Source organism: Molothrus ater, chromosome 2, assembly GCF_012460135.2.
Source record: "Molothrus ater isolate BHLD 08-10-18 breed brown headed cowbird chromosome 2, BPBGC_Mater_1.1, whole genome shotgun sequence".
NCBI lineage: Eukaryota > Metazoa > Chordata > Aves > Passeriformes > Icteridae > Molothrus > Molothrus ater.
This window is the reverse complement of record NC_050479.2, coordinates 91,784,227-91,810,078: the sequence shown is the minus strand read 5'-3', so window position 1 is coordinate 91,810,078 and position 25,852 is coordinate 91,784,227. Positions and strand designations below refer to the sequence as shown.

The 25,852-nt window shown below is 42.7% G+C and overlaps 1 protein-coding gene across 2 annotated transcripts; it reads left to right on the top strand.

The window, feature by feature from the left end:
- Positions 1-73: 73 nt before the first annotated feature.
- Positions 74-25,653, top strand: CHD1L (chromodomain helicase DNA binding protein 1 like). 2 transcript variants are annotated; one of them, XM_036392288.1, is made up of 23 exons: positions 74-196; positions 1,786-1,898; positions 2,634-2,740; positions 4,015-4,129; positions 4,481-4,512; positions 6,620-6,701; positions 7,955-8,117; positions 8,555-8,710; positions 9,819-9,911; positions 10,353-10,449; positions 11,758-11,831; positions 12,931-13,041; positions 14,636-14,750; positions 15,170-15,323; positions 16,954-17,119; positions 18,458-18,603; positions 18,946-19,109; positions 19,698-19,906; positions 20,917-21,015; positions 21,727-21,797; positions 22,049-22,163; positions 22,337-22,445; positions 23,152-25,653. In XM_036392288.1, exons 1-23 carry the CDS (start codon positions 100-102, stop codon positions 23,228-23,230), a joined length of 2,667 nt encoding a protein of 888 aa, XP_036248181.1. In that variant the 5' UTR covers positions 74-99; the 3' UTR covers positions 23,231-25,653. The 2 variants fall into 2 exon arrangements, with proteins under 2 accessions (XP_036248181.1, XP_036248190.1); XM_036392297.2 differs by lacking the exons at positions 74-196; positions 1,786-1,898; positions 2,634-2,740 and adding an exon at positions 2,834-3,110.
- Positions 25,654-25,852: the final 199 nt, after the last annotated feature.

Below are 25,852 nucleotides of genomic sequence, written 5' to 3'. Positions count from 1 at the left end.
AGCCCTCCCGCTGCCGGGGCGGTGCTGGGGCTGGCCCCGCCCGCAGCCGGCCTCAGGCGGCGGGAATCGAGCAGTGGCGGGGGTGACTGACGTCCCGCCATGTCCCGCTTCTTCCAAGCGCTCCGCCGCGCCGGCGGCGCCCGAGCCGGGGGTCCGGGCGTGCAGGAGGCGGACGTGCAGCGGTGGGGGCTGACAGGTCAGCGGGGAGCCCTGGGGAAAGGGTCGGCAGGGAGCCTCAGGGCTGTGGGTGCTGTCGGAGATGGCGGGAGGCGGCGGAGGGGCCCCGCGCTGCCTGGCGCTGCCCAGCTCATAGAATGGCTTGCGATGGAAGGGGACCTGAAGATTATCCAGTTCCAACCCCCCTGGCATGGGCAGGCACGCCTCCCTCTAGACCAGCTTGCCCAAAACCCCATCCGACTTGGCCTTGAACACCTCGAGAGATGGCACATCCACAACTTCCCTGGGCAACCTGTTCCAGTGGCTCACCATCCTCACAGTAAAGATTTTTTCCCTAATATCTAATCTAAATGTACTCTCTTTTAATTTGAACACATTCCTCTTGTCCTGTCGCTGCAGGCTCCTTTAAATAGTCTTGCCCCATCTTTCCTGTAAGTTCCCTTCGGGTACTGAAAGGCCTCAATTAGGTCACCCGGATGCCTTCACTTTTCCTGCCTGGACAACCCGAGTTCTCTCAGCTGTAGTTGTCTGAGCTCTGTACCAACAGGCCTTAGGCCAGAAATAAATAAAAGTGCAAATAAAGTGAAAGTCAAAGTGAGCTGCAGCTGCTGCAGAGATGGTGTTGTTGCGTGCTCTCCACTGTGTGCGAGCCTTCCCTGGATGCCGCAGTCCCTGTCCTTGGCTTTGTGGGTAGGTTTGGGCCAGGGCTGAGCTCGGCTTTAACCCCCCTAGTGCCTCCGCACAGCCTCAGGCAGCTCTGTGCTTCGGGACAACACGAGCAAGGGTTGGCCTGTTCAGTGGCCTCGAAATGGGCCTGAGTTAAAGTGCTTTTCACTGCCTGGAGGGTGAGGTTAAAGGGGAATGCTAGGGCAATCCATCCTGCCCGCACGTTTTCCTTAGCTTGCTGGAAATCCTCACCTCAGTCCGTGGGCTGGTTTGGGTTTGTGGATCCTGCGGGCTGGTGAGTTACTTCATGCACCTAGTGTGCACATTCTCCCAGAGAGGAGAGGGCAGCAATGCCACAATACACAGCACTTGAGTCCAAGCACAAGGAAAGGTCTTGCCAACTCCTATGTGACTTGTATTGATTTTGACATATTGTGCCCCATAATAAGGAGTGCAATGGTGGTAGTAGTCACAGTGGCCTATAGTGGAGGCCTGCCTTAGCTTTAAGTACAGAAAATCTAGGAAACATCTTGTTGAGAAATTATTATTATACAATAATTGATTGTAACAAACATTTCTGGTAGCCTAAAGCATGTCCCTGGCTCTAGTACTTATATATTTAAAAAAGTGATTCAGGCTGAAAATCAAGCTATCTTTTAGGAATTCAAAGTACCAGCCTAATTATTAGATCAGGTTCCTTGTACAGTCTGTTGCAATGGCTCGGGGCATTTTTGTGTAAGTTTCTGAATATGCTTTGATTTAATTGCTATAACACTGGGGTCTTGGCTGTCTGGGATGGTAAACCAGCTTCTGCTGTAGGCTGCTGTGCTTTTCCTGTAAGGCAGATGTTTGGGAAGGCCTGTTCTGGGCAGGACCTGTTTCTAGTGTGTGTATGGAATGCATTGGGTGACTGTAAGTGTAACAAATAATTTTTATTCCCAGGCATTAAACTTCGTCCCTATCAACTGGAAGGTGTAAACTGGCTCGTGCAATGCTATGAAGTCCAGCATGGCTGTATCCTGGGTGATGAGATGGGCCTTGGGAAGACTTGTCAGGTGTGTCTTCTTCTGGAAAATTATCTTTGCTTAAATTTTTGGGTTTTCAGCCTAGTGTTTCTGCAGAATGAAAAAGTACCCTAATTATTCTCCCCTGCCCCTTCAGAATTCCTTAGTCAAGTGAGAGCTCATTGTCTTTTTTGTCACTCAAGTCCTGAGTTAAGTCCTCTGTAACTCTAAATAGGTTTCAGGATTTTGTAAAAAGATGAGTGGCCATTTTATCCAAACACCTTAATGCATAATTCATAGTGTGCAGAGTTGAAGGCACAATACACAGCCGTACAGGGAAAATAACGTCCTTTTGATGCCCTTGCACCCAGGGGATTTTTGTGTTTATCCACACAGGGATTAAAATTTATACGTCTAATTTTTTCAGAGGTTTGTTGGATTTTTTTTCAAGTATTTCAGTGGGTTTAAGTTTTGATGGAAAATGACTGTTTGTGCTTTGGATCAGCTGATTTTATTCAATCAGTCTTAAATTACAAATAGTTTTAGAAAATGATGCATGGTAGACCTAGTTTGTGACTGTGCGAGAAAGGGGCTTCATATATTGAAGTCTGTGTTTTAGGATATAAGCCTTTTTGTCTGTATCCCACTTGATCTTCTGTTAACTCTGATTTGTGATAACCTATGGAAGCTAGCTGCAAAGCTCAACAAGGAGACAGCTTATGTAGGAGCAGGCTATCGGGTTGAACCCTTCCCTTGTTATAAACAAATATTTTTCTTGCCTTTCAGACCATTTCTCTACTTCTTTATTTGACAAAAAAGTTATCCAACAAAGAGAGATTTCTGATACTTTGTCCTCTGTCAGTTCTGAGCAACTGGAAGGAAGAGCTGGAGAGGTAAGTTTCAATAGTTGTCCGGCTTACTACATTATTGCTCAGACTTGCAATTGCAAAGTTTGCAAGTTGCAAGATTGCAGAGATTGTTTTCAAATGTGCTCACTCCAACACTTTCTTTTTATCCTTTCAAAGGGATAGAAAGTAAAAAGGGAAGCTGCTACTAAACCAACAAATCAATGCAGACTATGCAGTTAATGCATAGTCTTTACATGCTGTGGTATACATTAATCCATCCATCCTATATTATTGGCTGACTTTCAGTCGAAATGCCTCCACTAGCTCCTTGCTTTTTATTGATTTTTAACCCTCCCTGCTCAGCCTCTCTTAGGCAAAATCTGCTGAGGACAGCCAGGAATCTTCATAGTAAAAGGTAAGACCCAAGCTGGAGGCCATGCTCACATATGCACATAAAATACATCACGCCTGTGCATGCAGCCCATCCTCACTGGGGTGACAGTGCTGATGTGTATCAGGGTGACAGGCTGCTGTGCCTGAAATATGTACATCTGTGGTCTCTAGCCCACAGACTCCTTTTAAGAGGAAAGGCTAGAAGTTAAAGGTTAGAACAGAAGTCTGTCTGTGTGGCCGTTGGCTGATGCTGTCTCTCAGCATCTGAAGTCATTCAGGTTGCATTCTGAAGTGAGCTGGCCTGATTTGGATAGATTTTGGGTTGGAATAGTTGGGGGAAAGTGCATTCTTTCATAGATCAACAGTGCAGCTTTCCAGAAGGAATATTCGGTAAATAACAGTGGTGGGATTAAATGAGGAGGAATTTTATGGTCCCAACAATTGGAACTGGTTTTATCTGTTTTTTGACTGAGAGAATATATTTTTGATACCCTGACTTTGACCTCTTTGCTGCAGACATTTTTGTCTTTATTTTAGTATGATTCAGGCCAATTCTTTGGCCTCATCTGGGCCAACTGTATTCATTCACCTGCTTCTTATGAACTTTTTTCAGTTCAGAATAGCAGTTAGGTCATGAGACTGGTTTTCAGTCATCTGCCTTGGACTCTTACATCTAAAGGAATGCTGGTTTATTTAGGACTTGTACAAACCAGAGCCAACAGCTGAGGTGCCAGCCTGATGTGAAAATTATGAAGGAGTGAGATTCAAAAGCTGAGAGCCAGGCACATCTCACAGGAGTGTAGGATGTTTGGATAGGAATTCTCATCATCTGTTCAGTGGCTGTGTTTGGTAATGAGGTCCAGGGTCATAAACACATGAAAAGACTTAGACTGGCTCACTGATTCTGCTCTTTCTCTTAACAACAGATTTGCTCCAGGTCTTTCTTTCATAACATATGTAGGCAGCAAGGAAGAGCGACCCAAACTGCAGGAGAATCTGAAAGGAGACTCACACTTCCATGCACTCCTGACAACATATGAGGTATGTGATGTCTTTGTCACTTGAAAGGGGGACACAAGTTTTCCTTGCCTTTTTGATTCCTCTGTACCTCCCAGTTCATGCCTTGTCAGCCCACAAGTGTTCTCACTTTTATCCTTCTAGTTCTCTTCCCCCCTCTCCCTGGGTGGAGTGTGAGTGAGAGGGTGTGTGATGTTAAACTATGACATGCTGAAGGTGTCATGTAGCTGTCATTTTTTTTCCTCAGGTAGTGAGTGCCTTCATTCCACTCTGCTCCATTTCACCATAGTTTGCAAGCAGACAGAAAAGTGCTCTGTTTCTTAATTGATGCATTTACTTAAATCATAAATCACAGTTCATTTTCTTTCATTGCAGATTTGCCTGAAAGATGCAGCATTTCTAAAGTCGTGAGTATGGTTTTAATGTCTTCAAATTTAAGTCTGGATATCTGTCAATGATTTCTTACATAGGTATTTGGATGTGCAAGATTCTGTGTTGTTTCACAAGAGACAGGGATGTTCTTGGCTTGTGATTAGAACTTTGCCTTTTCCAACTTTCAGTCTTTAATATCAGCTAAAATATATGTGAACTTCCCCCAAGGACAGTTTTCAAGCCAGTTAACTCAAAGCAATATGACACATAGTGACTTAGAGCAGTACATTAAATATCAGTCCAGATGTCCTCTGCTGGACTGATATTTAATGTACTGCTCTAAGTCACTATGTGTCAAGAGCTTCAGGTTATAAAGGTATTAGTTGCAAAATTCACTGAAACTGACCTGCATTATATAACAGTGATAATGTGCTATCATATCCTGAAGTTTATTACCTCCAGTCACAGCTGTGGAGGGTTTATGAAATGTTATGCCTTCTACAAAGACTGATTATTCTGCTCAGATTCAGCCTGTAGGAGGTACTGTCACAGTCATGCAGAATTCCACAGGCATCTGCACTTGAAATGGGGAGGAATTTTCCTTTTTTCTTAGCAGTAGTGCCAGTGCCTTGCAGTGGTTTCGTGACAAATGCTGGGGGCAGCTATACATAATGAATGGCTCAGTATCTTTGTAGAAGCACAAATCCAGTGGCCCCTGCTGGCATAGTTTTGTGTCAGCTAGGCCCACAAGGGGCACCCTCCTGTCTTTCAGCAAAGCAGCTGTCCTTGGCCACTGCTGGAAGTAGCAGACTGTGCTGCACATCATGGTAGAAACCAGATCTAATGAAAGGTAGCCATGACTGTATTGTCCTTACAGTTTCATATCATGTTCTGCATTGCTGCATATTATTCCATTGATTTTGAAGTGTACCCCAGGTATGTAGCACCCAAGGAGATCAAGTAGCCAGCCTTAGTATCACAGAAATGTCAGCTCAGACTAATTTCCTACTTCTAAAGCTAACAAATAACCTCAAAGCCATGTCACTCAAATTTAGGGTTTTGCCCTTTAGTCTTCCTTCTGAAAAAAAAAAAGCGGTTGCTAATCATTTGTACCTTGCTCTGTGTGGGAGCATTTGGAGCACTTTGTAAGGGAGGGTCAGAGTTATCAGATGTCTCCGCACCACTACTCCTTACAAGCAGTGTAACAGCACAAATGAGTTGAGCAAGAGCCATGCTGTAATGAAATAGATGAGGAATCAGGCTGTTCTGCACATGGGCTTCTGCAGTGCTGCACAGTGCAGGGTCCTTTGGCAATTCAGCTCCTGAGCTCATTGAATAAGGTAATGACACTTGATTGTTCTGGCAATGGAGAACCTCTCTGATATAGCAGAGAGGGAAATCAAGGCAAATGAAAAGGCTATTTAGGAAGAATGTAGGTCACTGTGATTTCAAATGTTGTATTCCACTGGGAAGAGAAGTGTGGGGGTGAGAAAAGATGGAGGTTCATGCTTTCCCTCCCCTGGAAATGACTCTGATGTGGAAGTTGTAACCCTAGTAATAAGGAGGCACAAACACCGAGGGTTCAGAAGATGTGGAGTTTCAATTAAGCCTAGTGGATCTACTGGATCACCAGTGATTCTGCAGCCTGCTAGAGGACACTCTGCATAGAGCTATATGAACACAGAATAAGTTGAAGCTCCTCTCTTGGGTGATTTGCAAAAGCCTTGGGATCACTCTTACATCACTGCCTCATGATCGTTGCTGGATTTTTGCACAGGTGCTAGGGCTTAGTTTCATGTCTCTTTTTCCAAATCAGAGACCTCCTTGTATGTTCAACAAACTTGTGTTTATGTCATTTTCCTGATAGTAACAGGGGTGGAGAGAGAATCAAGAAATTTAAGTGAATTTTGTTAGTCTTGATTTCAGAAAAAAACTCACCCAGACTTTGGTAAAAACCTCTGTCAGCTCTTCAAAAACAGTACCTGTGAATTCCACCCCACTTTTGGTGTTTGCTTGTTGTTCATGGGGTGGGACCCCACCTCAAGTTGAGCCAAGCAGAGCCACCACTTACTTCAGTCATTTTGTACTTACAAGAATGAATTGTCAGCCCCTAACTGAAGATGCTGTTTTTTGTTTGTTCAGCTTTAACTGGGCTGCCTTGGTTGTAGATGAAGCTCACAGACTGAAAAATCAAAATTCTCTGCTTTACAAGACACTTTCCGAGGTAAAGTAACTCATCTTTCTTCTAGTGTCTTAAGACTTTTCCCTTTTCAGATTCTCTGTGAATCAACGTGAATCATCACTTGTTTCCATCAGAGCTGGTGAAAGGATTCCCATATTTAGTGGCAGAGAGATAAAGGCCTTGTTGGCTTTGCATGGCAGTGGGCAGTATTTGGAGCTTCCCTCTCATTCTGCTTCATGTTTGGGCTTGCCATGTTGGAGCAGTTTGAAAGACTTGGAAAAGTAAAGCAGCCAGACATGGTGCTGAAGCACATCTGTGCTGCTGCAGAAGTAGATGTCTGGCTAACCTAAGCAACAAGAGGCCATCTCCAGCTCTGGCAGGGTGAAGGAGCCCTTGCCTAGCTCATGAAACCTCAAGTCTTGAACTACTGACTTCCACTGTCACATTTAATGGAGCCACCCTTGTTTACAGAAATTCAGAGAATTGCTCCAGCTTCCAGAGCACCTGGCCAGAGCAGCCCAAATGCCTGAGTGAAGGCTGCACTTCTTGTCATGGCAGTGAAACATCAGCGTTTGGTGTGTGCTGGCATCAGCAACAGTGTACTACAATACACCTTGGAAAAATAGGGGATTTTATTGAATTCCTGAAAGTCTTATATATATTCTGAACATATTGTCCATGATGTCTATAATTCAGGAGCTTTGGTTATAATCACAAAAAAATAGATGTGATTCACCTCATCTCTCCTCCTAACCTATTTTCTATTACCAAACTTGAGAGAAATTTGTATCTTTCCAAAGGTAAACATATTTCTCAAGTCTCTTTATGGGGATTACTGTGAGCAGCATGGACCTGATAATGTTCCTGTGTTTGTCAGAGTTACTCAGCAAACAGAAATGGAACTTAGTCTGACGCAGTTTCATTTCACTGTCCTATTCCAACTGCATTTTCCAGTTATCCCTCCTTATCTAACATCTAGTGTGTGGTATTAGACTGCAGACTGCATGGACCTGAGGATTTTAATGGAGTCAGTTTTGTACTTTGTTCTTATTTTGCTTACACTGAATTCCTTGCACTGGTGCCAGCCCAGTCAGTTTGGAGCTGTTTGACTGTCACACCATACCTTGTATTTGGATGGTTTTGGTAAATCTGCAGCATTCTGCGAGCAGTTCTGTGCTGCCACTCATCTTCTAAGTTAAGCCTAGGAGTGGTGTAGGTGGACTTGTATATTAACTAACTTTTCATTACAGATACTTTTTCCTAGTAACTTTGTATTATTGCTGTTTTTTTTTCAGTTCTCAGTAGGCTTCAGCCTGCTACTCACAGGCACTCCAATCCAGAACAGCCTCCAGGAACTGTACTCCTTACTCAGCCTTATTGAACCTGACATCTTTCCCCAGGAAAAAGTGAAGGAGTTTGTTGAGTATTACCAAGTTATTGAAAAGGAGAATGAGCCAGGTCAGTAATAAGCAACATTGTGTTTCAGTCAGAACCAGCTTTTATCTTGACTAGGAAACAACCATGTTGTGTCCTCTTTATTTGCTTTCTTTTAATGGTGATAAGCTTTAAAACAAGGCCACAAAAAGTAATGACTACTTTTAAGGCAAGAGCTTTCTTAATGTAGGTCCCAAGTGTTACAGGTATGCAGCTATGTTTGGTTTCTCTGTTTGTAAAATGTGGCTTGAATGGTTTCACCAATAGATGTGAGATTCCTTTTACATTTATTTTGAAAGTGTACTTCGGAAGGTATTGTATAAATTCCTTACCTTTTAACACAGTATTCTCCTCTGGTTTTGTTGGTTTTGGATGGGGGGTTTTTTTGTGTTTTTTTTTTCTGATAATTTTTTGTTTGTTTGTTTGTTTGTTTGTTTTAATTTTTCTCTGCCTCTGCATAGCCAAAGAATTGCACAGTCTTCTGCAGCCATTTCTACTTCGGAGAGTCAAATCTGAGGTGGCTGCAGAGCTGCCAAAGAAGGTGGAAGTGGTTCTGTACCACGGAATGTCAGCTCTGCAGAAGAAGTACTACAAGGCCATTTTGACAAAAGATCTAGGTAACTGGGCATTTTGAAGTCTATTAATTATTTTTAAAAGCAAAGCTAATTTCTGTTGTACATGCAAACAAATTCCTATTGTACATGCATACTCTGTTGTAAACAAGCAGAAGTTACTTTGGTCTGCAGAGTATGTACAGAATAAATATGCCAAATTTGGGTTGCTTAATTTTTGATTTTAGCTTGTGGCAAAATAAGAGACATATATGTTGATCTATTGCTCAGGTGTTGTGAGCTAGGAAGTGTTAGCTTGAGGATCTGCTTTGGGCAGTCTCAAAGTAATTAAAGTAATTAAAGATACTTATCACAAGGTAAGCCTGCTCCTATTTCATGTTTTTGTATTCAAACAAAAGGGTGGTACAAGAAATTTTGGATCTGTGGTTCTCTACGAATTTTCTAATAGTAGCACAGATGCCATAAAGCAAATTTCAACCTACTGGATGCAGATAGGAGTTTTATGGGAAACTGCAGGGTTATGTAGACAATGCAACGACTATCATTGTGTGGCTTGCGAGTGCTTATTTGTTCTAGGGAAATTAAAACTGGGGAGTTGCAGATGCTTTGTTATTCTAAGGCTTTCTAGTACTTTGCATGAACATCACCTGGAAATCTGAAACTTCCATCTTCTACTCTAGTCAGCATATGTGCATGCATTTTTTTTTTTGGTTCCTCACAAAAATGCAACAAGGAGATCTCATTGCCTGGGAGATCTTGACTGTGCTGTATATTTTTTTTTCTGAAAATGCAAATGAACTGCACCAAATTTCTTTTGCTTATTTTGTTGATTTTACTCAGAAAAATTACAGTGACCGTTTCCAGAGAGTCCAGAAAGTTCAGTGAGTCTGACAAGGCAAAGTAGTGCTTACCAGGGTCTTATTTCTAAAAGCTTGTCAAAAAAGTGAGGGAATTTTTTTTTTTTTTTTGACCCATGAAAACAGATGTATTAGTCTTGAGATGGGAAATACAAATCCAAATGTGATTCACAGAGAGAAATACGTCAGTGCTGAAGCACTTCGGAGCAGTGCTTAGTACCAAGACATTCCCAGTCACAGCCATTAATGGAGCATGGGCTTCCCTGCTCTTTTTTTTTCTCTGCTCTGTGTTCCAGATGCATTTGAAAATGAAACGGGAAGGAAGGTTACACTCCAGAACGTCTTAGTTCAGCTTCGGAAGTGTGTTGCCCATCCATACCTCTTCAATGGTAGGAAAGCACTGTTCTCTTTTGGAACAGAAAAAATCACTTTCTTGATTTATACAGTGGTTTTCTATTATTAGTGTAATGCTTAGAAGAAGCAAGTAATAAACACTCTTGTACTTGAATCAGTAGCAGCTGTGAGTTTGTGACCAGTTCCAACACATGACAGTTCATCAATAATGACAAATAAAGTAGGAGACTGTGTGAAGTCTGAGTTTCTGACTGCAGCTTTCTATTTCTATGTCTTCTGTCATCTAAGCAAAGAAATCACAATGCTTTGTGAACTACTGAGGGTGTCATTTGGAGATAGAGAAGGACCATCACTTCTCAAGCAAGCATTGTGTGGCTCCGCTCAGCAAAAGCGACAGAGCAGACACACTGAGGTTTACCACAGAGTTGTTATTTCTGTGGTATTAACTGTGCTTTTGAAACTCCTTTCTGTTCCAGGTGTTGAGCCAGAACCCTTTGAGATTGGAGACCATATTGTTGAAGCCAGTGGCAAGATGTGTTTGTTGGATAAACTCCTTTCATTCTTGTACGCTGGGTATGTCATGTTGGGATGGGGTTGACATGGGGAGAAAAAGTTACCTGGGAAAGCAAACTACATTATTTAGCCATAGACTGAGCAGGTATTCTTCACCACACAAGCACTGACTTATTTATTCCACGTTTCTCACTACCTGAAAGAAGTAAAACAAGCTGAATTGGAAATGGTAGAGGAACCTTGAAGATTACTGCACACTGCTATGTCTGGCCAAAGCATCTTGTATTCAGCTGGGAGCAGGTGTGCTAACAGCATTGCTATTGTTGTTATATTATGGACACAGATTTTCAGGTGCATTTTCACCATCATTTCTCAAAGCACTTGACTAATTCTCTCACATGCTCTCATATTTGCCATATTTGAGAACCTGGGACAATAACCATGTGACTTGGTATTCAGCATATCTGCTTTGATTGTGAGTTTCCTATGCCTCAGTTGAGTTCTTTTGTGCTAGCATATCTGTGTTAGCCTGGGAGGCACAATCCATGGCAAATGGGAAAAAGAAAAACCCAAGGATAAATTGAAACTTCAGAAGTTTGGGGATTGATGTTCACAACCCCTTGTGTTGTGCTCTGGTGAGTTCAGAACCTGGAATTCAAAGACCAAAGGACAGAGCTTCAACAGCCCTTGTGAAGTTTTGATGTGGCTTCGTTATCTTTGTCCTGATGTGGAGCACCTTGTGAGTGGCTACCTCTCCACTTAATGTGTTTGCTGCAGGACGAGCCCTGTGCAAATTCTGGACTTGAAAATGTCTGTGTTCTGCTCTAGGGTGAGGTCTGATTTAAATAGAGCACTGTCTGAGGCCTAGGGCTGGGAGGGAGGAGAGTTGATTTCTTCACACACCTTTGTAGGTAGTGCTTGATCTTTGAAGGTTATTTGCTGGAGATGTTCTGCTGTTACAGAGATGCTGATATTACATTTTCCCAGAATTTCAGATATGCATTGTAGTGTGTGATTTGAGAGCAGTCATGTGGTGAAGAAAACCTCATCACAGGCTGAAGCTGGGGTCCTTTTAGACAGGCTTCTCACCAGCCTGTATCCAGCCAGCAGCAGAGCTGTGCCAGAGCCCTGTTACTTCTCTGACTCCACACTGTGGACAGGGCAAATGATGATGGCAGATGAAGCTTAACTGATTGCATTTAGATGTGGAGTTGAAAATGTGTGGTAAGGGAACAGGCTGTGATTCTGGGAGGCCTTGCTTTGTAACAGGGACTGACAATGACTGGTTAAGGCATTGTGACTCCCAGCAGGCTGTGAAATGCTGTCACAGTGTGCTGAGGATCACAGGGTTTTGTGTTCTTCTTGCAGAGGCCACCGTGTGTTGCTCTTTTCTCAGATGACTCAACTCCTTGATATCCTGCAGGACTACATGGACTACAGAGGTATGTTCTGCACACTTTGGTAGGAGAGGGCTTATCCTACTGATCTCTGCCAGATATTGTTCCTGTGATTTTGGTTGATCCGCCTGGGATGGGGAAAGAAATGTGATGAAGATTTATTGGTTCTTATAAGATAGGGACCATATTCCTGCAGCAGCTCTGTGAGTTGGAGGGTCTTGAGTTCAGCTCTTTGCTGTTACCAGCTTCCTGAAATGAGCTGGCAGTTAAGTGTTCTTCAAAGTAGCTTAGTCTTTTGTGCCTTGATGAAATGGAGCTAACAAATGGCAGGGTAGCAATGTTTCATTATATGCCTGTGTTCAGTTGTGTACCTGTGTCCTGAAGTAATTGCAGTAAAGGCAATAGGCTTGCTCTAGATTCACTTTGTCCAGCACAAAACACAAACCAAGCCACAGTTATACCAGGAAATTAATTTTTGATTAAAACAGTTGTTGACAGTGGGGCCCCAACATGTCTGAGGGCAGGTTGGATCAGACCATTTTTGGCAAGGTTAGCAATGTGTTCTTGGGACGTTTTCTTTTGTTTCAATCCACGTGGCTCCATGCCTACTTAGGATTTCCCATGAAAGAGGCTTTTGTTTGGTGTTTATGGTTTTGGACAGCTAATAATGTAGGATAAAGCCAAATGTAGTGCCATATTCCATACTGCATGCTCACAGCAAAGCACACTGAAGGCCTGGGAGTTTGGATAAGGAGGATCTGATGGTTCTTGGCCTGCTTTGTAGGGCCAACAGCCAGCACAGCATAGTCTGAAATGGGACTGTGTGCTAATGTTCTTTTACTTGGGCTCTGAATTTTCCTGTTGTGTTTCCAAGCAGTAAATTAAATGCTAAGAAGTCTCTGCTTCAGACTCAGCTAAATTACTCTTTACCAACAGTCAATCTGGAAGTCAGGGTCATTACCTCAGTTTATACAAGGTTTAACTGGGAAAAAAATGAAGGAATTGAAGGCAATTAAATGAGAACAAAGCCAGGAGGATATGACACAACAAGATTCAGGACAGCAGTGAGACAATCGAGAATGAGTGTAAGAGGGTAAGAGCAAAGGCAAAGTTTCAGAAACATTCATGCTGTTTGTTTGGAAAGGCTACAGCTATGAGCGGCTGGATGGCTCTGTTAGGGGTGAGGAGAGACACCTTGCCATCAAGAACTTTGGTCAACAGCCCATCTTTATCTTCCTGCTGAGCACGAGAGCAGGTAAGTAAGGAGAGACAAACAAACCATCTTGCTTCTGCACTCTTATTTTATTCCCTATGGCAAGGTTTCAGGGAAGTCTGAATCCTGCAGAGCCTGCTCTTGTGGGGGATTTTTGAGTGAGACAGGACACATCCTGAACTTGGGTCTCTCATCTAGGACATCTGGTTTCTGTGCTTTCCTTTTGGCAGCTGATGCCAAGATCCTTTTCATATTGCAGCCTCTTGAGTTTATTTTATTCCAAGTTCTGTAATGCCTGTCTCTGTGCCAGTTTGAGCTTAAGGAATCTCACTACCATTTTATTTCTGCAAGCATCAGTCTTTAGGCAGGAACAGACTTCCTTTAAGTAAGCTGGTGGAATTGCTTCTCAAGTTTGCTGAACATGGACGTGCTCTTTAGCTGGCAGACAGACTGAAACGAGAGTCTTTTACTGTCCCAAGGCTGCAGAGAGCTCCATGGGACTGCCATCTGTGCTGCTTCCCCTCTTTGCTCCCTGGGCAGATCTGTGTCTTCTACACAGTTTCAAACCTCCCTGTCTCTCTCTTCAAACAAGCACCGAGCCAGGCTTCTGCTTGTCTCCAGAGGAAAAATCCACACTGCTTGGTCTCAAACATCAAACTGGAATCAGGTCTTCCTTTGGGCTTCTGGTTAGACTTGTCTTGATGAGCCTGAACCAGAGTGCACAGGGGGGAGCACTCAGGGTTAGTGAAGGGAAGACCCCAATGCTGGATGTGTGTCAGGAGTCTGTGTGTCTGTCACCACAGTTCCTGAGCTCTCCCTCCCATGCCAGCCACACTTAGGGTTGTTTTTTACTGCACACTACTATGTCTGGCCAAAGCATCTTGAATTCATCTGGGACCAGGTGTGCTAACAATATTGCCATTGTTGTTATATTATGGGTACAGATTTTCAGGTGCATGACTGTCTCCACTTGCAGGGATATTCTGATTACAGGGAAGGTGTCTTGTCATGAGCTGGGGGAAATGTAAGGCAGCAGACTGTTCGCTGTTAACTACACAATGTGGTCACAGTAGAGGTATTTTAAAATGTAAAATTAACTGGGTTTTTTAAAATCTTTATTTCATGATAGCCCAAGTTCTAACCTCAAAACCTTTAGGTCTCATAAACGCCTGGGCTCTGGTTATTGTATAGTTTGGCTTGGTGTTTTCCACTGTTTCAGTGGTGTATTTACAGCTGGTTCTGTGCTTCAGCCAAGTCATGACTTGGGCAGTCCATTGGGGCTTCAGGGAAGCCCATCCTTGCAGGGATAATCTGCCTGCCAGCAGAAGAATTATGTCTATGTTCATCAGTCTTGACAATCAGTCCCTTTTGCATTTGTTCACTCATACCCTATGTTTTTTGATTACATTGCATTGTACAGCTTCTTTTTTGGACTGTTGCAGAAACCTGGAAGCTGGAAATGGAAGGCTTATCCATCTGTCTAGATCCTTATGAGACTTAGATTTGGGTTTGAGAGATGGATTGGATTAGATACAGTTGATCAGATCTGACAGAACTTTGCACAGCATAGATTCTCTAGCTTCCCCTTTATTTTCTGTTGGTGATGTATTTTATGACCTTCTTCTTTTGTTTGTAGGTGGAGTTGGCATGAATCTAACAGCAGCTGATACAGTTATTTTTACTGATAGTGATTTTAACCCACAAAATGACTTGCAAGCAATAGCAAGAGCTCACCGGATTGGGCAGCACAAGTGAGAAATGTCACTACTTGTGGTTGGTTGCTAACTCTCTTGGCCTCTCATTATTACTTTCCATAGGCAGTGGAAGGTTAAAGTATGAGGATAGACTGAAGATCAAAGGGGAGCAGAGAGGATTTTGTGTCTTCATTTTCAACTGCAGCCTCATACAGTCTTGTCCTTGTCGTGTATCCAGGGTGGGAACTTTGTAAATTTGGAGTAGGAGATGGAGGGTGGACGTTTGCCTGCACTTTTGCAGTGAGCATTTCTCCTGTGTCAAGCAGAATTGTATCAGCATCACATTTCTGCTGATTATTTTTGCTCATTTTGTTCTTGCCTTCTTTACCTACCAAAGGAGTGGGTGAGGGGATAGTAGATACTTTAGTGCACCTCAAAACAAAGTAAATAATAAGAATTTTCTTAAACTTTTCAAGGCCTGTAAAAATTATCCGTTTGATTGGGCGAGATACAGTTGAAGAAATCATCTACCGAAGAGCTGCCTCGAAGCTCCGGCTGACCAATGCCATTGTTGAAGGGGGGCAGTTTGCTCTGGGAGCACCCAAGCCTCAAGGAACAGCAGAGTTACAGGTAAACTAGAGTTGTATCCTCAATTTGACTCCACTAGCCACCTTAGAAATGTCCCAGAATGTTTCTGTGTTTACGTTGGATTTGAACTTCTACAAAGAGTTGTGCATTGACATGACAACTTCTGTCTGTAGGAACCAAAATGACATCCCAGGTCCAGACAGCATCTGTTTGAAGACAGTTTTTGCAATTTTGAAGTGCATTCATTATGGAAAAAGGGTGTGTTGTCTTGGAGAAGAGGGGAAGACAGAACCTTTCTTTGTCTTACTTGCTTTTTAATTATAATCAGTGGAAATTATAAAAAGTGGAAGCTGGGCTCATTGTTTCTCGAACTGATCTGTCTCTGGTGCTTTTCTCTCACAAACAGAGCTGATAAGAAGTCAGGTGATAACCTAGTCAGCTTTTGGTAGTTAGTCTGAAACTCGGTCAACCTTCTTTTGGCCTCTTGGCAAATACAGTGTCTCAGGAGTCAGGGCATGATTTATAATTCTGACCTGAAAGCTGAGGTTTGTGTTGAGATCTTGGCTTCAAAACATCAAGCAAAGTTACATTTAAGGGAACATATCCTGTAGCAGACTCTATGGAGCTTACAAGAGCTCTATAGAAGATTGAGACTTAACAATAAGAACTGTTGAGTCATGATGAGACAGCAAAATAAGCTCTTGTCTTTTACTCTTCACTTCATAGCTTATTTCTGTAACTTCATAAGTCACTTTTCCCTGACCCTTACTATTAGACAAGTTTAGATCTCCCTATACCCTATAAAAAAGGCTGGTTTAGCCCATTCGATAGAAAAAGAGCTGTTGCTGGAACCCTTCACAGACTCCCCAATAAACCATCGCTGTAGAATCACCAGAACCTCTCCTCCTCTCTCGCGTCTGCTTCTGCCTCAGCCAAAAGCACCCTAGCAAGCCAGCTCGGGCTGAGATCCTAGGAAAGCTGATAATCACAAAAAAGCTGACAATCACTGAGCTTGCTAAAAGTAGCCTGCAGCAATGAGCTAAGTAAGTATTCGAGCACTCTGTCTCCCAGAGAGACTAAGCATCCAGACTATCCTGCATCACTCAGTGATAAAGCCAATATTGAAGTCTTATCAATATCCCCTTCGTGCAGCTAAACCTCTGAGAGGTTTGGATTTAGTGTATCCTTTCCCCCTCTGCCTGCCCTTCCTGACCCATTTGTGTGTATCTCAGCAATTAAAGTTTCTGTGGGAGAAGTGGAACTGAGCCCATAGGAAATTCCATGCTGTTATTTTCCTCCCCTTGGATTTTGATGGTATTTAGGCTTTTGTTTTAAACTAGTTGAGGGCAAAAGCAAGCCTGGCCTTTCTAGCTATGAAGAAAGCTGCTTGAATGCAGTCAGTACAGTGCTATTTTGTCATTTAGCCCTGAAGAAAAACGACTGTTCAAGTCTGGATGAGTTATGATTATGGGAGATATGTTGTTGGGGCTTGTCCTGTCAGGTGCTGGGAGAATGGGGCATATTAAAAAATAAGTATTTTGACAGGCAGGCTTAAAGCTTAGGTTCCACCACTTGTACATCCTTTGCTTTTAAGCCTGAGAAGCTTGAGACACTGGGATTGACATGGAATTAGAGGATAATAATGCTGAACTTCCCCTTTTCTTTGTTAAAGCTGAGTGAAATCTTGAAATTTGGCCTGGATAAATTGCTCTCCTCTGAGGGAAGTACTGTACAGGATGTGGAGCTCGAAAACATCCTTGGAGAGACAAAAGGAGGGCACTGGATAATGGACACTGTGCTGCCACAAAAGGAAGAGAATGAAGAGGAAAATACAGAGAGTACGTTAAGAATCTAAATAGCTGTGTCACTTGAGTGCTGGTAAAGAAGGCTTCCCAGGCAGGGGTGGCATTTTTCAGGCAATAAGTAGAAAAGCAGAATTGTAATGAAGTTACTTGGATTTTGTTTGTGGCCTATCCACAAACTTCTGAGTCTTTATGGGTATTTTTGTTCTTTTTTTCTGTTCTTATTTGCCTGTTTGTAAGATAATGTTAACAATACTTGCCCAGTTTTGGTGGCTGAGAGTTGAATTCCTTTTCATATTTTAATACCTCAGATGGAAATTCCTGAGAAATAGGGAAATATTAATATTGTAGCTACTGCTTTTCCCACAGAGAACCATTAAGATAGATCTACAGTTTTGGAGATGTTATAGTAAGTTAAGGAAAGGCTGTGTAGCAGGTGTTTAATTTTTTATCTCCAAATAAAGGATTATTGGCTATGAAAATCCAAAAGGTGAGATAAGAAACACAGTCATGGTGTCTATAGAACTAAAACAAACCTACTCTGTCTTTAAAACTCTACTTTCCAGCCCAAATGTCACCCAGTTGTGGTTAATTTTTCATTAAGTAGCCATGTACTACCTGAAAATAAATTCTAAGGATACTTCCCTCTTCTGGTACCTTCTTTCCCCAAGAAAGACTGAATTTTTGTCTGAATTTTTGTCTATATTTAAGTGCTACAGAGTAGCACTTAAATATAAATTTGTGACTGAAGCTGAAATGTGGCTCTGCAGGACAGTTATTGTCCATCCAGCAGCAGTTGCCAGCAATGAGTAATTATTTGCTGAGAGTTAGCAAAGAGTGGTATTTTCTGGTAGTGACTTAAAAGAGGGGCAGTGGTACCACACTGTGTAATAAGTATAGGGAAAATAACTCACGTGGTGAGCAGCAACCCCGGGCTGCCAGAATTCTGTGCTTTCATTTCATTTGGGAAGTCAAAAGCAAAAATTTGCTTTCCCTTTTCAAGAGCTGCCTGTAACTACATAGCAGAGCTGAATGAATTCTCTACTGGCAGAGATGGAATGACCAAAGAGAACAGCAATAGAACCACAATTTAAAATAATTAATTAAATGAAATAGAAAGAAAGCTTCCTTGCCAGTCTAAACATGTTAAATTATCTTAAATTAAAAGCTTTTGTCAGAGGAAGCAAATCTTGATTCTCCTGTTTCTACATGATACTGACTCTGGTCCTACCAAAAAGTTGTGAGAGTGAAGATCTTTCTCTGCTGAGGATAGAACAATGTCACAGAAGAGCCAGATTTTTTTTGATCTCACAGTTCATTTTGGGTGTTAGTAGGTTTCAGTTCCTTTTCACACTTTTTAATTATTTTTTAAAGATCACATGTACGTGTATGAAGGCAAAGATTATTCAAAAGAGCCCAGCAAAGAAGACAAAAAAGCATTTGATCAGCTTTTGGATCTTCAGAAAGCATTGATTGAAGAGACCAGTAAGGAAGGGAGAGCTCTCCGGAACAAAGCAAACGTAAGGCAGATGTGACAAGGAACATGATGCTCTTTCATTTGCTCGTGGAAAATGAAACTTGGCAGTTTTCTGTCTTTACCTACAGCTTGCAGAAGGCATGTTAAAAGATTTGGATGTCAGTGTACTAAAGCTGGCTCTGGAATCAGGGCTTGAGCAGTTCTGCTAACAGATCTGAGATATGCTGTCGAGGGCACAAAACCACATATTATGTGACAATTGAGTTCTGATGATTAAGACTTGTGGACAAGTAAACAAATGGGAAAGGAATGTAGGTTAAGGAGGGCATCAGGCATGGCTTTAAGATGAGCACTATGTTTCTGTGATACCTCTTTCTTTCTCCAGGCCCTTCTCACAGGCCTTTGGGAACAGTCGGCCAGGAGGAAGCACTTGCTGAGTGAAGAGGAGCTGGAGGCTCGGAGGAAGAAGCGCCAAGAAGCAGCAGCAAAGAGAGCAAGGCTTATGGAAGAAAAGAAGGCAGCAAAAGCAAAGGCAGAGCACAAGAAAAAGTATGGTTTGTATTGCATCTAACACTTGATGTCTGTTGCACTGTACTCTTGGAATGTGTCTGATTGATGGAAGTAATATGCTCAAACTGCATAACATGGGGATGTGAAGGTGGAAAAATGGCTTGAGTCCCTAGCAAGGGTTCTTTCCTCCTGAATACCCAGCCTGACTTGACTTTAATTCATAGAGGATGTCCTGAATAAGAGCCCCATGATTAATGAACATTTGGGAGAAGCTTTCTGAAGTGCCACAATTGCCCCCTATAAATTGCTCTAACATCTGTGACTCTCTGGGACATCTTAACTTTCTCCTTCTTATTTCCCAGATGTTCTTCCTTTTCACCACTCCAAGTAGCTCCTTGCCCTTTGCTATGTGCTCACTTTTTCCATGCCAGCAATTGGCTTATCACATTGGCATGTGGCTCCTAATATTATAAAGAAGAACTTTGGTAAATGTTGTTCTGGCCTAAAATGGGGAGGGAGCAGAGGGAATGCAGGTCTAGGTCTCCTGTGTATCACTGCAATGATTTAAACCAAGCTGTGTGCCCCCACCTTTGATTTCCATTGAACATCCTCTTCTCTTGGTTTCAGGATGGCCTGGTGGGAGGCCAATCATTACACATCTACCTGCCTTCCTTCAGAGGAAAGTGGCTCCGAGGAGGAGTTTGTGGAGGATGAGTTGGGGCAGAATGTGGATTTAGATTACAAAGATGGAGACCAGAACTATATTAAATACGTCATGGGAGATGTAACCCACCCCCAAGCAGGAGAGGAAGATGCCATCATTGTCCATTGCCTAGGTGGGACTTGTGAACAACAAGGAGTACTGTTGGGTGGGGTGTCCCTAATGGTTCCATAGTTTCTAATTCTGAAATAATTTGGATTTGAGTCTGACTTAATCTCAAGTGGTGCAGAGGCAATACAGCCTTTATTCCAGCATGTGTAATCCACATAAGTACTAGCAAGGTGTGCAAGGGTCTTTGCATGCTTGCTCTGGATTTATAGGTAAACCTCTTCAAAGGGGCCTGTAGGGCTTGAAATTTTATATCTGTGGCTAAATGATGACAGTTCCTGAGAGCAGGGCCTTTTGTTTATCCTGTGGAAGCTGTAGGAATCAAACTGAGATGATGAAATTCATCTTCTTTTTCGGTCAGCAGAGAGAGACAGACACGTCCCGAGGCTTGGTGGTTGTCTCTCAACGCTGACAGTACAGAGGCTCTAGGCTAGTCTCCCAAGTTAAGACCCTCTATAAAAGCATTAAAGACATGAAAAGGAGTTCCTCCTGAAGCAGTGTTGGAGCTGCTCTCTGTCCAGGGCTGCAGCAAAACATCAACATCTGCTTTGGCTTATGTTACACTTTGCATGAAAGCTCATGTTTGAAGTGCAAATGCCAGGTAGAAGTGAAAGACTGTCAAACAGGCAAATGTCAAACACCTGGTGTGGGAAGCCCAAGGCACCAATGTGGGGACATACTACATGCATGCTCTGTGTACCTATATGTATGTATGTGAGGATACTGTCAGGGTATATGCTCAGTGCTATGGTTAGTGCTTGTTTCAGCATTTTCAGTGAACAGTAAGGAATTTTTCTGTAGAGTATTTCAAGGAACTGTGAGAACTTTGTTTTTCTCCAGGGCTGAGGTTTATCCTTTAGGATAGTCCCTTGAATGGTAGTTGTCTTAAGTTTGTATGTAGTTCCCATATCTGGTTTTGATAATCATTCATTGCCTGTGTACAAAGCAAGTGCCTTTCCTGCAGGGGTGGTCTCAACCTCACTTCTGAAAGGAGTCTAACTTGTTATTTCATTCTAGATGACTCCGGCCGCTGGGGAAGGGGTGGTTTATTCACTGCTCTAGAGGCCCGTTCTGATCAGCCAAGGAAAATATATGAGATGGCAGGAAAGATGAAAGGTAAGAGATTAAAATATGACCTGAGGCCAAGACACTTGAAAGAGGTAAAACCCCAGTGACACTGCAGGAGTGAAGTGCCTGCATACCTTGATCCTCATGTGTTTTACTCTTTCTCTGGATATGTGCATCCCTAGCTCTGAAAGTAGTACTTCAGCGGGTGCTATGACTTGGCTTGTTTGGAGTGTGAGAACTCTGTGTAGGGGTTGGTCATTCCAATCCATCCTGCAAGTCATAAAAAAGGGGAAAAACTTATACATTATTCACAGAGTGTTTTTCACTAAATAAGACAGAGCACAACATCTTCTGTCAAAGTGCTTTCAAGAAGGATGAAGGCCACCTCAGGCACCATTCAGCTGAGCCTTTGCTTCCCTCCAAGCACTAATCTTTTCCTGAGCCTATATTAACAGTTTTGAGATACCTGCAGCTGGTTAGGAATTAACATCTTGCTATAAGATGGAGCTGTTGATCTTTCTAATTTCCTGCAAGATGCTTTCTTCCCATTTCAGTGTCTCTCTTTCCATTTTTTGTCTTAAATTGGGATGTGTGTGTGATTGTGTGGCTCAGGGGAGAATGTTTGTCTGCTGAAACCATCATGAGGAGATACAGTCTCAGAGAATAATACAGAATGTGACAGTGAAGTCACTGCTTCATTGACTGCTTGTTTACTCTTCAGAACTGATTTTTTATTGTCCTGTTCTTTTCTCTGGACAGACCTGGAGTTAGGAGGAACCCTGCTATTTCCTATTGATGATAAAAAATCCAGGAAAAAAGGACGAGATTTGGTGAGAATGAGAAGCTTTTTCCTGTTTTGCTCTATCCATATGTTTTTGAAGCCGTGTGAAATGAACCTTATGTCTTTTTCACAATAATGGCACTGATTACTGAATATGGCTAAGTTGCAGTTAAATATTAGACATAATGAGTTCTTCATTTATTAAAGGTAAAAGTTAGTAATGCAGTTTTCCAGCACTGTCACTGTGTATCTTAGTACTGTATATAGATTGTATTTCAAGTTAGTGTGTTTTCTCCTTAGCTGGCCTTGATTGTAGCTCAGCACCGAGATCGGTCCAACAACTTGTCTGGCATTAAGCTGTCAGCTTTGGAAAAGGGCCTGAAGAAGATTTTTTTAGCAGCCAAAAAAAGGAATGGTAAGTGTCTGTGCAGTAGAACAGCAAATCTGTACATGTGTTGTTGCACCTAAAGATGATGACCAATTTCCACCTTTCTACTGTTTTTTTCTGAAGTGAAGTGAGATCTCCATTGCAGATAGGCTGCTCAGAAGTATTTCTTCTGTTCTTTATTGTTTCTGTTCCCTCCTCAGCAACAGTTCATCTTCCACGGATTGGGTATGCAACAAAAGGCTTCAACTGGTACGGCACCGAGCGGCTCATCCGAAAGCACCTGGCAGCTCGGGGTGTGCCCACTCTTATGTATCCTTTTGGAGTGTGTCTCGTTCTGTTCACCACCTAGTACTGAAATGATCCTGTAAATATCTTGGTAAATGCAAAGCAAGGAAGTAAGGCAAGGCACAGATGCCACAGTCCAGCTAAAAAAACTGGTTTCTCTCACTTTGCTGTCAGTATCCAGTATTTCTGACAGCATCCAGGTACTCAAAGACTTAGCATTTTGGGTGATAATGACAGATGAGTGTGATTCAGCGTGCCTGTCAGGATTTGTTAGAGCCAGGTGCTAGTCTTCTGTTGACAGCATGGACTTACCTGTATATGCCACATCTGTGGGGGGACATGACTGGAATTTCAGATTAATAGAAGTGACTCAGAAAGCAGCAAAAGTGAGAACATAAAAAAACATTACAATGTTTTTTATAACACCAAACAGGTGATAGCCTGCTTCCTTGGCTGAACGTGATGAAAATTGGTGTGTTAGGACAGGCTTAGGAAGGCTTTCACCTTCCAGGAAAGGAAGCAGGTTTACAAGGAGGCTCTGTTTTGTCACTTCTTTTGGAAGACATGCATTTGCTATACAGACACTGTCAGCAATTCCATGAAACCAAAAACCTGAAACAAAGACAAAAGTATTCAGAGTATTCTGGCTCTCTTCCTTGGTAAATCTGTTAGTGGACACATTGTCTGGTACTTGTTGACACTTGACAGCATTTCCTTGACATTCTATTAGATACTACTTCTCTAGGAATAAAGGTTCTTCCTCTGCTTCACAGCCATATTCATCTTCAACAACAGTCTCAAAGCCATGAAGATGGAGTAATTTCACCAAGAACATGGACAAAAAGTGACCATCACTCAGGCAGTCAGGCAGTCCATGTGCATTCATGTCAGAAACATGGGTTGCACAGCCATTATTCACATCTGTACCTCTCTGCTGTGACTGGCCCCAACATTTGCATGTTGTCAGTGGCTCTGGAGTGGAATGAGATTCTCTCTGGCTTCAGAGTCCAAAGAGGAAGGATCTTGGCTCAATCCCAGACCTCTTTCAGAGATGGAAAATTAAACTTTTAACTGATGGTCCATTGTTATCCCTTACATTAAGTTACTGTTAGGGCTTGGAATACAGTATTGTTTAGCTGTATTTCCCTGCCCCCTCACTCCCTCTCAAATTTCATACCTTATCTCACTATACCTCTTTTCAATCAGCTTTTTAGTGCTTACCTGGCATTCAGTCTACACGTCCACACAGAGCTCAGCAGAAAGGAACCTGTCAACTGTATGATAACCACACAGGATAAATTGTTTATACTCTTCTCATTTCTCAGAAATCCATTTGACTTGCATTTGTTCAAATATAAAATTTAGCTACCTAATCATGTGGTTATAGTCTAGCAAAATGCTGACCAGTATCCTCAGTGAAGGTGTGCAAGGCTGCCAAAATTTGAGACTGGCTATAAATTATACCTTTCCTTCTCCCACAACTCTCATTTCATTACATAGCTTTTTGTGGCAGCTGTAGGGCAAAACTGGTTCCTTACTGCTGTCTAAAAAGCTGTGTGAAAGGTTTCATGACCCTTTGATTCACTTTTTAGGGTAAAGTTTTTGATGTTGGCTTTGCTGTACTGCAGGAGAACTTTCCTGTTTTTCACACTGTTGACACTATTATTAGTGTCAACAGTGTGAAACATATTTTTAGGGTGGTTTTGTACAACCAGGCAATTAGTAGCTCTCCTAATAAGTGCTGTGACCAGGGAGACGTTGAGGTGCCAAACTTAATTGAATTTGAAGCTCATCTTCCAATAGGAAATCACCTCACAAGCAGTGGAAAGTATGTCCTTAAATATCTCATGGCCAACATACGTCTAACTGGCTGCATTTACACTGCCCCTCTGGCACCATCTGCTTATTTAATAATTCCAGGCCTGCCATGGCTCATCATGCTGACTGGTGTGCTCCACACGAGGAGAAGCCCTCCTGAGCTGGATACTCTGTCCTTCACTCTTGGCTGTACCAAACAAGCCCATGGGATTTGTTACCTCCTTTGACCTTGCTGGAGCTGAGGGCAGCCAGTGCTGCACAGCACCTCTGTGGGTAGGACCTTTCTTGCAGCTGTTCCCACGAACAGCCCCCTCTGCACTTGGCAAAGTGCCTGCAGGATCAGAGTCCAACTGTGAGGGCTTGGAGGGGTGGGAGGTGGTGGGTGGATGTACCTTGTTCTCCCCAGTCTCTCAAACTGGCCCTCTTCCAGCAGGCCGGCTGGTGGCACTGTTAATCAGCTGCAGCAGCTCACAGTGCTTCTCCAGCCTGGAAAAAACGCTCCCTCTTTCCCAGAATTAAAACACCAATTATGCTTTTTTCGTTGGCAGCTTGACTGAACACATCATTTCAGTCTGCAGACTCAAGGCTCTGTTCCTCCACCTCTTCTTTTTCTTGCATGTTTATTGCCCTTTGTTAAAAGCTTTAGTTCCCAAGTATTCCAGTGTGTGCAGTCTTGTTCCTCAGCTTCAAGCTCACCTACGGGTTCTCTGGCCACCAGTTGCACATGAGCAGAGGATTTGTCCTGTGGCTGGGTCCCCCACAACAGACTGAAGTAGTTGTCTGCCCCCACTATGGCCAGCCATTCCTTTTTGAGGCCTCATGCCTTCCTTTGTTTCAGCCTGTGTCCTGTGCCTGCCGCCCTGCTATGACTGACTAGAGAGAGGAGGGCTGACTGTAAATGTCCCTTACCCCTTAAGGCCTACAGGGAGCCGAGAGGTACCTGTAACACACAGGAAAAGGCGTGGTATGTAACAGATTCTAGCCTTCTAACTCAGGGGCAAGTAAATAAATCAGGTTCTTGTCCTCTCTTGTCCTTTTCAGCTGTACAGATGAAATCTACCTTATTTTGTTCCCTTTAAATATACTTAGGAGATGCTTCTGGAGTGTGGGGACTTTGTTGTGGGTTTTTTGCTTTATTTTTTTTTTAAACAATGTTCTTTAGTATTCTTTAAATCTGCTGAACCCAAAGAAAAGATCTACCTGTCTGCTTTGAAATGAAAGTGAGATTTCAACTGAATCCTGAATTGGGTTTTGCGGAATCTCAGCAAAGGGAAGTTTTTCTAGTGTTGCTACCCACCACCATTTCTCTTTATTTGGGCAGAAATCATGTATTCCAGATAATTAATTCCATAAAGGGCTTAGCAGCTTTTATACAAGTTGCTATACAAAATAAATGTGTCATGCTGCTTCTTCAGCTGTGCAGTACTATGCATTTTCCCTTTCTAAATAGCCACCACTCCAAAAGGGAAGGAAGGAGTTCTTTTGTAGTCATGTCCCTCTGGCCTCTCTCTCTCTCTTCTTCCAAACAAGATTTTTTGCTGCAGAAGAGCTGAAAAGTGGCATCTTGTGCATTTCTGCCATTGCACGATTACTTAAACTTTGGATGTAAGCTG

What these genes read in the sequence shown, in the direction of transcription:
- CHD1L (XM_036392288.1), top strand. Translation starts at nt 100, where the DNA reads ATGTCCCGCTTCTTCCAAGCGCTCCGCCGCGCCGGCGGCGCCCGAGCC. An exon ending in GCCTTGGGAAGACTTGTCAG is followed by an intron (nt 1,899 to 2,633) that starts GTGTGTCTTCTT and finishes CTTGCCTTTCAG; the next exon opens with ACCATTTCTCTACTTCTTTA. An exon ending in TGAAAAGGAGAATGAGCCAG is followed by an intron (nt 8,118 to 8,554) that starts GTCAGTAATAAG and finishes GCCTCTGCATAG; the next exon opens with CCAAAGAATTGCACAGTCTT.